The following is a 13,354-nucleotide window of genomic DNA, read 5'->3' on the forward strand; positions in this document are numbered from 1 at the left end:
GATCCCACAAAATTTTACATCTTATGAATTTTGCTAGAGCTTCCTTTCCTCCAAATTACACTTTATTCATCCATGTAATACAAGCATGATAGTTTCCACGACATCAGACACATCTAAGGCAAATATAATAGTTTCCGCGACTTCAAACATTCAACATTAGAAATTATTTAATTATTCGTCCAACAAATTTAACAGTCACTCTCTTTTCGAGACTCGGACTTTTAGACCATACTTCATTAGAAGCACTATTGAAAGTGTGGGAAAAATAGGATAATCTTCCACCGTTTGGATATGATAGTTCTTTAAGATAGCAGTAGCCATTATCTTCATTTGAATGAAGGACAAGTCCTTACCCAAGCAAGTTCTTGGTCCCGCATTGAAACTAATGAACTTGTACGATGGTATGTGAACGATTCCCCCTCTTTCAGAGACCCATCTCTCAGGCTTGAATTCCAAGCAATCTTTTCCCCATGTCTCTACAGATCTTCCCATTGCATACAAAGATAACAATATGTAAGTACGAGGACCAACCTCATGTCCGCTTGGAAGCATGTCGGGTTTGATGCTGCTCCTTGCGCTCAAAGGTATGGGAGGGTACAGTCTCAGAGCTTCACAGAGAGCACCATGGAGATATACTTGATTTTTGGATTCCTTTTCTTCTTTGATCTCTTCCAGAATCTTGGCTTCTACAGAAGGGTGTTTAGCAACAAGCCAAAAGAACCATGTGAGAGCTGAAGTAATGGCGTCTCTGCCTGCAACAAAAAGATTAAAAGCTGTGTCTCTCAGAAATTTGTCGTCCACGTGATCTTTTCCTTCTTCCTCCCTCATCAAACATGTTAGCAAGTCATCGTTTTCTTTCTCCTTTTCGTTGTTTTTGCTCAGCTCTTCCCTTTTTGATTTTATACTTTCATGGAGGAACCTGTCAAAAACTTCACAAGCTTTGGCCATCTTCTTCTCTGGTCCAATTCCTAGCCATCTCTGAAGCTTCCAGATGCTTTTGGGCACCGTGTGTCTGTAGAATATAAACTCCTCTGCTTCATTGAAAGCTCTCTCACATGCAACGTCTGGGAAGTCAACGGCCAGGCATTTGGGGTCTGCTCCTAAGACTGTGGAGCAAATAGTGTCGAAGTTGAAGCGATTAAACACATCTTGCAAGTCCAGTTCAATCCCTTTCCTTTCTACATGAGCCAAAAGAGGAAGGAGACAACTTTCCACCTTCTTTCGCACAATCTTGTCAAGAAACATTTCAAAGCTCTTATTCTTAAACAGTGAATGGAGAAGCGTCCTATGGTATTTCCACGTGTCAGAATCAACAGTGAAAATCCCCTCCCCGAAAGCTTCAAAGATTTCACGAAACTCAGGCCCCTTTACGTAGTTGACGAAGTTCTTGCTCATCATGTGATGCACATTCATGGGGTCACAGGTGACGAGGTAGTTCATTCCAGTAAACCAAGGTCCGATGAAGCTCCCAGTGCCTGCTTGTCTTTGGAGAACCTGAGTTGCAAAATCATGAATCTGCCATAATTAGTGACAAGCGGCGGTAGCATCCCCAAAAGAGGCCAATTGGTTAAGAGAGGATCTCTGCAACATCGTCTATGATGATAATAAAACAGGAAGAAGATAAGTCCCACAAAAGCTGCAATAGTCACTTGTGCACAAACAAGCTCCATGGAGATCGCTCTGCTTTGCTTAGATTAGATATCTCAAGTTAATAACTCGGAAAGGATATGATGATGATCCAGTGACGAGGAATGCATGTGCGTATGGAAGGGATACAGACTATATTATTTTATAACAAAAAATAAAAATTTGGCAATTTTTTGTGAAATAATGCACGGGTGTTATTATATGGGTCATAATCGATACGCATCGACGGTTCATAAATTCAATCGCACCAGTCCACTGAATCCAATCTGCATTGCTTGGTCTTGAAAATGACTGTTTGCTAGTTCAGGACAAAGCCAATAGATTGTAGACAGAAGGGACGGGACCCTTAGTCTGGTATTCACAGCTCTCCTACGCCGTGGTGCTTGGAGAGCCTTTGGTTTGATATGCTGAATTATTGTGTGTGAGCCTCGTTAATTGTACTCTGCCCCATTTCGTCATGCAAAAAGGAAAAAATTAGCATTTTATTATCAGTTTTTTCATATGCAACTGGAGTAAAGTAAAATAAAACCTTTTTTTAAATTTCATAAAAACATGTTAAAAATGGATTATAAATGCGTTTCAGTAATACTTTGTCACTAAATAAGTGTGGTTAGTATTTATGCCGGGCTCCAAATGGATGTGATGTAACTTCGATCGTTAATTTTGTCTTTTTCACTTCACTTGGTACGGTCTTTTTCAATTTCCAGTTTTTCTGCTGGGTTCAGATTTATTGTTTTTTTTTTCCCTCGGGTTGTCACTTGTCTTGGGTCCGCATGCCGTGTTCAGAGAATCTATGAATATGGCATGCTCACATCCCCCAAGCGTTGTCATTCGGAGATGAGATAGCCTTTCTTTTTCCTTTTTATAAATAATTTTTTATTAATTTTTTATTTATTTATGTTAACTTATATCCATTATTTTAAAATATTTTTCTACTATCACTTAGTATTTTTTTTTCTTCAGATACTCAGTGTTATTGGCAAATATTTCAGGATACTGAATGCTCTAAAATTAATTAATTCCTACTAAAAAATTATTTTTGAATGCTTGAGTCACTAAAAAAATTAATTTAGGATACTAGATGTTACTACAAAAATATTTTAAAATACTGAATGTACTAAAAATTAACTAATTTACGATAATAGGTGACTGCTGCTAAAAAAGTATTTTAGGAAGACAGATTCATTAAAAATAATTTAGAATACTAAGTGTTACTGAAAAAATATTTTAGAATGCAAAATTTATTAAAAATTAATTAATTTAAAATATTGAGTGCTACTAGAAAAAATATTTTAGAATGGTAAATAAAAGTTAACCCAAATAAAAAAATTAATAGATATTATAAAATTTGAGAGGGGGGGTTATGAGCACGCCATGCGGATTCCACTTGTCTTCGTCCTCAAATTATCAAGTAAGTATCATTGATATCCTCGAAATTTGAATATTCTGCTTATATATATTTATTATGAATAATTAATGTTTATTTTGATGATAATTTAAAAATTATCGTGATTATAGGGCTCATTCATAAAAATTGACTTTAATAATTTCTAAATCTCACCACGTCTATTCTTGAATAATTATCCACAAAAAATTTAAAAATTATCAGGAAAAAATGTTAATTTCCATTCCTCTACTCACAAAAAAGGAAGAAGAAAAGAGAGGATATTTTACGTAACTATAATATAATATATTGTGATAATTAAAATAACTAGCTTTTGGGCATTTCTCAGTGTCGTAATGCCGTGCGATCACAATCAATACAACTCGTTATTAATGTTCACTTAGAATATTAGAATGAATGTTCGCCAAAAAATATATATTAACCTCTTATTCTAATGGTAAGAGCTAGTTGATTAATTGAAGATATTAAGAAATAAGTTAAATTAGTTATTTGTAATAAATAAATATCATTTTTCTGAGATATCTTTACTAATCAATTGTATTAGTTAGAACTATCACTATTAGAAATATTACATAAAAAATACAAATATAAGAAATAAAATAGATTGGTACTCCTCCGGTCCTAATTATAAGACCAATTGACTTATTTGAGGAGATTAAGAAAGTAAGTTAAGTTGGTTATTTTAATAAATAAGTGTTGTCATTCCTAAAATATCCTTGCTAATAAGTATATTGGTAAAACTATCATTATTAGAAGGATTATCTTGGAAAAAAATGCATAAATATAAGAGACAAAATGGATTGGGGTCTTATAATTAGGACCAAATAAAAAGTCAATGGGGTCTTATAATAAAGACAGGAGGAGTATTTAAAGATTGAAAGTAGTATAAGAATGAACTCTAGATCATGAACAGTCTCCATCTCGTGATAGATACATGTAGTGTATGATAACGATGATATTAGACGCAGAGCGGTTTCCGCACGACTCCGGGAGGGACTGAGTCAACACGTTATCCGTACTCTGTTGAAGTCTGAAATAATTTTACTACAGACCCATCCTCATCATATTGCTTTATTTTTTGTGGTACAAAAAAATTTAAGTGAACTGGATATTGGAGCTTATCCAGGTCAGGATCTATCTCCACACTCAGTATTTGTGGAGGTATTTTAAAAACGTTCATCAATAAAATTCTCACGTTAGCATAGGGATCTGAATTCATAATATTATAGATTATGAACCGACTTCTTACTAACTGTATCAACTTTTATTAGTAACACTGCTTCGAAGTACTCCTCCGGTCCTTATTATAAGACCCAATTTGACTTTTTATTTGGTCCTAATTATAAGACCCAATCCATTTTGTCTCTTATATTTATGCATTTTTTTCCAAGACAATCCTTCTAATAATGATAGTTTTAGCCAATATACTTATTAGCAATGATATTTAGGAATGACAACACTTATTTATTATAAATAACCAACTAACTTACTTCCTTAATCTCCTCAAATAAGTCAATTGGGTCTTATAATTAGGACCGGAGGAGTATGTTTAAAATTACATATAGCTGGCGTTCATTGGGTAAATAGGACGAGAGGAAAAATTCTATGTTTCAGTGACGCGTCTTAACTTCTCAAGAACTTTATTATCTTCTTTGATGTATATCATTTTGCCTTTTCTTCAAAAAAGAGATAACAAGATTTTGATTGTTGTGAAACAGAATGAAAATCTAAATTCTAAAGCATACTATCTAGCTTTAGACCCCAACAACAGCGCGCTAACCAGCTAGTAGCTGGGGAAGGGAAGGAAAAGAAAACTCATTCTGTCGGGCTTTTGTCAGGCTTTTGAAATTAAGGGGCCTGGAGTGCAATGATTGAAAATTTCTACACTTTCACATCCTTATGGGCTCACGGCCCATTTCTTACATCCAGTCTAAAAATCTAATATGCAATACCGATTATATCTCTAACAAGATTATTTCTAATAAGAGAATATTTATTTATAAGTTTCAAAATTAAATGCGATCTAAAAATGAGTCTTTTTCTGGTAATTGTTTTTTCACAAAATAATGCTAAAGAGTTTTTTTTAATATATAATTAGACTGATTGTATTTGCATGAAATTGAGCTTATACTCCTCCTATCCTAAATATAAGACCCTTATACTAGGGTAGTATAAGGGTCTTATATTTAGGACCGGATAAGTATACTATATATGTCCATTGTTAAGACACGCATGCATGCATTTTATATCCGGAGATAATCTATGGTTATGTTGCTATTTTAACTTGCCCCGTGCAAGCCTTTAAAAAAAAAAATTCCCATTTTTCGTGCGAATCTTTAGCGTAGAAAGGGGGGGGGGGGGAGAACCAATAATTTAAGTAACACATTACTACCACTTAACACGGTAATTTTACATTTTAACGCCCTCACGATGGCGGATTCATTGTACGTCTGATTAAATGTCATTTCAACCTGCGAAGATCAGAACATGTCAGGTGTCAATCAATGTAGATTGATCCCTAACAATGGACAATTCCAGCTCACCCTCAATCCTTTCATCATCAACACCCGAGTCACCAACAAACTATAGTCTACAGAAACATCACACTTTACAGTTCTTTTTTTTTTAGTTAAACATCACAACTTTTTACATTACATATGTTAATTACGATAACCATACATTGAAACAGCCAAAATTTCAGGGGGAACCGCAACTCAAATTAATTTTAAACAAATACCTTAAAAAAACAAAAAAAAAACTCATTTAAAATAATTTATAAATAACTTTTTAATCATAATTTACGGAATACGAAACAAATATGTAAAAGTAATTTTATCTTAATTTACACAAAACATGTTTATAAATTATTTTTATCATTCTGCCAAATAGGGCCAACATTGTGCTTTGCTTATATATATACGTGTGCGTATGTATATGTCCAACTATTATTATGTGGTGTAAATACTTGAAGCTGCTAACCAATTGCGCAGAATCGTACGTACGTACTTGCTGCTTCATCTGAATATTAATTCAAAGGACTTGGTCTTGAATCTTGATTGGATCCTTTTAAATGTTTATTTTGAACTGCTTAATACAAGTATTTATAAATACCTTTATATAAGTCAAGGTAAAATTACTCACATACTTACTTATTATTTTATAAATTATAATTAAAAAATTATTTTTAAATACTTCAATTATATTGCCACTTCAAACAAATCCAATCGCTACATGATGATTTTTTTTTTTTTTGGCTGCCAACTTGGGTGGCTAGCTAGCTATCTAAGATGATTGCTGAGACAGTTGCATATAAATGGAGCCTGCTGTTACAGTGCCCCATTGAATATCTTTGCAGTGTGCTTCACCCCTGTTTCAGGGCAAAAGCTCAGTTGAAGTAATTAGCAGGTACGTCCATGAAGCCCCCTTCATTAGAGCTAACTATTATCCGTCTGTCCCTACCAGCACAACTCATATTGGAAAAATTATAGTAAAATCCTATCAGAATTAAATATAAAAAAATCTTTTGAAATCATCAAATTAATTGAAATAAATTTTATTTGTTTAATTATTAAAATATTTTTGTCTTTTTTTAAAAAATATACATTGATAACTAAAAGTGCAGTCGTTAATAATTTAAGGTGCAATGATTAATAATTATCATGACAAGCATTGACAACACATTTTCTGTCAATATTTACCGTGATAATTGTTAATCGTTATACCTTAAGTTCTTAATAAATACATTTTCAGTTGTCAATATATATTTTAGAATACTGGATACGCCTTAACTCATATCTTAAGGATCAATGTTAATATTTTAATGGGATGGGGACAATATTGCTACATTTTGAAATTTTTGAAACCATATTAAATCCATCAAAAAAACTTTTAAAACAACATGACACTACTACAATGAAAACTTTTTACTTCTGTTTTGGATGACTTTTTACGTCTGTTTTGCAGGGGACATGAAAAGAAGGGACATAAAAAGTACCCCCTTTTTACTTCTGTTTGGAACGGACGAGAATTAATGTCTGTTTCCCAACACAAACGTGAATTCACGTCTGTTAATTTTAAAACAGACGTGAATTCACGTCTGTTTTTTAGAGACAGACGTGAATTCACGTCTGTTTTTAAAATTAACAGACGTGAATTCACGTCTGTTTTGGAAACAGACATTAATTCACGTCTGTTTTTCTCTAAACAGACGTGAATGTACTCTGTTTTTTTTAAAAAAGATTCAGTTCGTATATACTGCTTCTCCTACAGCCACAATAGCCATAATAGCCACTTTCCAGCAAGTTGAAATAGTATGAACCAGTCAATATTTTCAGCCAAGACATATCAACATCATAACTTCATCTATATAGACACATTAATTAACTAACTAGTCAAAAAAGAACAAATTACAAAAGTCAATATTGATCCTATTGTCTCTAAACATAAACTTGCTCAATCCCTGGACCACAATTCTTGAAGCAGTTGCTGTGCCAAAAGGTCTCGGATGAAGTTAATGTCATCAATAGTATATGAACAATTCCATAGCCTCTTCCGCTACATACCTTTCAACAATTGATGCTTCAGGTCGATAAGGATTTTTAGAATAATTTTTTAAGACTTTCATGTACCTCTCAAATGGATACATCCATCTTAGAAAAATAGGATCGCAAAGCCTTATCTCCCTCACTAAATGAATGATCAAATGTACCATGATGTCAAAAAATGTTGGGGGAAAGTGCATTTCTAGTTGAGACAAGATAACATAACCCTCATTTTCCAATTCATCCAATTTCTCTATGTCAATGACTTTGCTACAAATAGCATTGAAGAAGATACATAATCTAGTTATAGTGCTCCTCACATCATCTCTCATTGTGCCTCGAATAGCTACGGGTAATAGTTGTTGCATCAGTACATGATAATCATGAGACTTCATTCCCACTAACTTCAAATCATGCATTGAGACAAGCCTTTTCACATTAGAAGAATACCCCTGGGGCACCTTGATGTCATGCAAACACCGACACAAGCTTGTTTTTTCGACTTTAGACAATGTGTGGGCCGCAGGTTCCATATAAGCCCGCTTACACCCTCTCTCAATTGTGGATGTAAGCGCTCTCGAATGCCCATTTCAGCCAGATCAAGTCTTGCATTAATTCCGTCTTTAGTTTTTCCGGGTATGTGCAAAAGAGTACCGATAAGACTATCACACACATTTTTTTCCACATGCATCACATCGATACTGTGTCTTACATCAAGACTGCACCAATATGGAAGATCAAAGAAAATAGACCTCTTCTTCCATATGTTTTTCTCAATTGCAGCTTTTTGAGGCTTACCGAAAATGACATTGATTCTTTCAACTCGCTGGTAAACTTCCTCTCCAGTTAATGCCTTCGGAGCCATGCCATGCTCTGGTGAGCCATTAAAAACCTTTTTCAATCTCCGGTATGGGTGGAACCGATCAAGAAACCTCCTGTGACCGAGGTAAACTGTCTTCCTTCCGTGCTTAAGTTGGTGGAAGTATGTGTCTGCTTCACATATAGGACATGCTTTATGCCCCTTCACACTGTATCCTGATAGATTTCCATATGCAGGAAAGTCATTTATCGTTGTAAAGATCATGGCACGCAACTTAAAGGACTCCTGCTTGTATGCATCAAACACATCCACGCCTTCTTCCCACAACATCTTCAAATCTTCAATTAAAGGTGCCAAGTAGATATCGATATTGTTTCCTGGTTGTTTCGGTCCTGAAATCATCATAGAAAGCATCATGTACTTGCGCTTCATACATAACCAGGGAGGTAGGTTGTAAATCACCAACAGTACTGGCCATGCACTATGTGTGCTATTAAGAGTACCGTAAGGGTTGATTCCATCTGTACAAAGCCCAAGGCGAAGATTTCTTGGTTCAAGACCAAATTTCGGAAACATTTCATCTATTTTCTGCCATTGAGGAGAATCAGCAGGGTGCCGAAGATATCTTCCATCTGATATTCTCTCATCAAAATGCCATCTTAACTTCTTCGCTTCTGTTGCATTAGCAAATAAGCGCTTAAATCGTGGTATTATCGGAAGATACCATAACACCTTCAAAGGTTGCCCTTTACTTGTCTCGTCACCATCATAGTTACCAGCACAGTCCATGTTCTTTTTCACCTTGAATCGTGAAGTTTTACATTTTGGGCACTCACGTAGACCAGCATACTCTTTTCTATATAATACACAGTCATTAGGACAAGCGTGTATCTTTTCATAGCCCATACCCATCCGAGACAAGATTTTCTTTGCTTCATACACACGATTTGGAAGAACGTTATCAATGGGAAGCATATCACTAATCAATTGAAACAACTCTGTGAAACTTTTGTCAGTCCACCCATTATTTGCTTTTAAACTGAACAATTTCAATACAGCTGTCAATCGTGTATACTTAGAACACCCAGGGTACAAAGGCATCTCTGCATCACTCTTCAAGTTATCATTTGCATGTGATTGCACAAAGAACTCTACCCCTACATCACGAATCATATCGCTCATTCTATCATTTACATCATCCATATCTTCCTCTTCTTCGAGTATTGAACTTGTTCCTACTTCACCATGTCATATCCATTTTGTATATCGGAGATTTATACCATCACAAAGCAGGTGATCTCTAATATCATCAACACTTAGTCGCCTCTCATTTAAACAATTGACACAGGGACAAAAATACATTCCGTTATTGCTACGAGCATTCTGTTTAGCAAATTCAATAAATCGTTCTACTCCGTTCTCATATTCATCACTTGTTTCAAAGCATTCATCCAACTATGATCCATTCTGTTACTACCTAAGGAATTATAAACAATTTAATTCCATTCAGCACAGTCCCAATAAACATTAACCAAATTCAAAACTAATGATATCAATTGAATCCGATTCATTCCAATTACAACATAAATCATGCCAATTCCAAGCAAATGATTTCAAACTTCAAATCTATTACCCAATCAATGTAAACAAATTTTAACTTATCTAAATGCAATTTTTTCATTAATCATTTAATGTATACCCAATCCTTAATCTAAATTCAACACATATAGCAAACTATCTAATACAATCCCTCTTAGGCATTTTAACAAACACCTTGTATGCATTATTTTTCTAACAAGATTAACAAGGCTTGAAATCATTAAAATTTCTACCCAATCAATATATACAAATTTAAAACTATCTAAACACAATTCTTCAGCAAAAATTTAAACAGCAACCTCAGAAACCAATTCAAAACTCCTCAACCTACTCAAACCCACCGTACAACACACTAAAATGCAACGGTTGAATGAACTTACCTTCACCGTTCTGGCGTGCCTTCGAATCAACGGCCTACAGAGAGGACGACGACGGTGAGCTGCTGTGCGTGTGAGCTTCACGGCTTCAACGGCGAGCTGCTACAACACGGCTACTGCAGAATGCGCGACGCAATGGAGGGAGTCCGGCTACGGCCTTGAAGAGCTGAAACTAGGGGGAGAGACCGAAACAAGTTGAAATAGCTCACGGCTACTTCACGGACAAGAGGAAAATGAGAGGGAGAGACCGATCGAAACTGAAAGTTGGGTGCGAGATAGCTGCGAGCTGGAGTTCTTCGATCGCGCACGGTACATATGCAAATCTGATAGATAACTACTGATGCGAGCTGCGCTGCGGGCAAATTTTTTTAAAAAATGAAGCCCCTTCATGTCTGTTTACTTAGAAACAGACGTGAATTAAACGGACGTGAATTCACGTCTGTTTTGGGTCAACGGACGTTAATTCACGTCTGTTTTGGGTAAACGGACGTGAATTCACGTCTGTTTTGTTTAAAACAGACATGAAGTCTCTTTTGTTTTGCAAAACAGACATAAAATAGGGAGGTAAATAACACATTTTGTTGTAGTGTGAGTTTTTAATGAAAACTTTCGTAGCAGATTTACACATTCACCCTTCAAGGCTTTAATTATTTGTGAATTACATAGCTTTTGTTTATTTATTTAACCGCGGTGGCATATTTCTTAGCATTTTTCATTAAATTAAAATATAATACATTAATATAATTATTTAATATGTCTATATAAATTTTATAAATAATTATTAGCAGCAACAGCTGGCGTTGAAAAATGTTATGAGAGTACACACGCACCATCAACACAAAAGTCATAGCAAGTTATACTATTATAATCCTTTTGAATAAAACATCACTCATTTCTTAATTTTCATGCTATATAATCACCGTCAAAGGTTGAATAAAATTGACTGTCCTTTCATTTAATAATTCATTTGAAAAACTGGTTTTATTTCATTTCCTGCTTATGAGAATCTCCAAGTCCGTCCCCACCTCATAACTCTTTTTTCCTCCCCACCAACCGTCGCATTTACATTTAAAAATTCAGGTTAATATAATTTTTAATCTTCTAAATTTGTTTTTATTTTTATTTTGGTTTTTTAAATTTTAAACTATACATAGATTTTGATTTCTCAAGGAGTAAAAATGGCTTGAGATTTTATTAAATTAAAGGGACCTATATTTTAAATGAAAGAAAACTTGATGAACTAAAAATTATATTAACCCTAATAATTCATAAAAGAAAATAAATGAAATAAATGCACAACGCCAGGAAGAATATAGATTATCTCTTGTGGGAAGGAAAACGAACACATATTCTCTACTACTTTAATTTGAAGAGATATATATATATATATATATATATGTGTATAGTAGATTCTATTAATCAGCAAGAACATAATAACCATGCCATGTAACAGCAGCAAGCAAGCCAATTAGTGGCTTGATTATAATATCCATTACAGACGTAGGACATTACCAAAGTAAGAAAATAGGAATGAAGACAAAAAAAAAACGCGCACACACACATATATCGCTAATAAATTAATTACCTACTAGCTTCTTATTGTTCAGCGTCTTTTAGTGATCCGAACCTTGAGACCATATCTCATTTGAAGCAGTATTGAAAGTGCGGGAGAAACAGGATGATGTTCCACCACATGGATTTGATAATCACACAATATAGCTGTGGCCATTATCTTCATTTGAATGAAGGATAAGTCCTTACCCAAGCAAGTTCTTGGTCCTGCGGTGAAACTAATAAACTTATACGATGGAATATGAACGATGCCTCCTCTTTCTGAGATCCATCTTTCTGGTTTAAATTCCAAGCAATCTTTTCCCCATATGTCTTCACATCTTCCCATTGCGTACAAAGATATCATTACCACAGTTCTAGGGCCAACCTCATGTCCACTTGGAAGAATGTCGTGTTTGATTGCTTGCCTGCGTACAACAGGTAAAGGAGGATACAATCTCAAAGCTTCACACAAAGCACCATGGAGATATACTTGATCTTTCACTTCCTTTTTGTTCTGGATCTCTTGAAGAATCTTAGCCTCCACGTTAGGGTGCTTAGCAAGAAGCCAGAAGAACCATGTGAGAGTTGAAGTTATGGTATCTCTGCCTGCAACAAAAAGAACAAAAGCCGTGTCCCTCAGAAACTTGTCACCCACAGATTCTTTTCCTTCTTCATCCTTCATCAAAGTCGTTATCAAGTCATCATCCTCGTCCTCTGTGCTTATTACTTCTTTGTTTTGGCTGAGCTTTTCTCTCTTAGATGCTATGCTTTCACGGAGGAAATGGTCGAACGTTTGAAATGCCTCAGCTCTTTTCTTCACTGCTTCAATTCTAAGCCATCTCTGAAGCTTCCAAACGCTTTTAGGTAATATGTGTCTGTAGAATATAAACTCTCCAACTTCATTAAAAGCTCTCATGCATGCAACTTCTTGGAAATCAGGTGTGAGGCTTTTTGGGTCAAACCCTAAGACTATGGAGCAAATAGTGTCAAAGTTGAAGCGATTGAACACGTCTTGCACATCCACTTCAATCCCTTGCCTTTCCACATGGTCAAGAAGGGGAATGAGACAGCTTTCCACTTTCTTCCGAACGATCTTCTCCCGAAACTTCTCGAATCTTCTGGTTTTAAACGATGAATGGAGAATTGTTCTCTGGTATTTCCACATGTCTGAATCTGCTGTCAAAATCCCATCTCCAAAAGCTTTGAAAATCTTTCGGAACTCGGGCCCCTTCACAAAGTTGATGAAATTCTTGCTGAACATATAATGTACGTTCATGGGATCGCAAGTAACCACACAGTTCATTTGCGTAAACCAGGGTCCAATAAAGTTTCCAGTGCCTGCTTGTTTTTGCAGAGCCAAAGCTACATAGTCATGGACCTTCCACAAATTACAGAGAAGTGGTGGTAACAT

The 13,354-nt window shown here is 35.2% G+C and overlaps 1 protein-coding gene and 1 pseudogene across 1 annotated transcript; both read right to left on the reverse strand.

Annotated features, from left to right (window-relative positions):
• LOC114722887 (alkane hydroxylase MAH1-like) lies at window positions 1-9,638 on the reverse strand (annotated as a pseudogene).
• A 2,354-nt stretch (window positions 9,639-11,992) lies between these two features.
• LOC114722913 (alkane hydroxylase MAH1-like) lies at window positions 11,993-13,354 on the reverse strand. Its single transcript, XM_028909034.1, has one exon. It carries the CDS (start codon window positions 13,352-13,354, stop codon window positions 11,993-11,995), a length of 1,362 nt encoding a protein of 453 aa, XP_028764867.1.

Source organism: Neltuma alba, unplaced genomic scaffold (genome assembly GCF_004799145.2).
Source record: "Neltuma alba isolate B1F8T4 unplaced genomic scaffold, ASM479914v2 tig00012116_pilon, whole genome shotgun sequence".
NCBI classification, from domain to species: Eukaryota; Viridiplantae; Streptophyta; class Magnoliopsida; order Fabales; family Fabaceae; genus Neltuma; species Neltuma alba.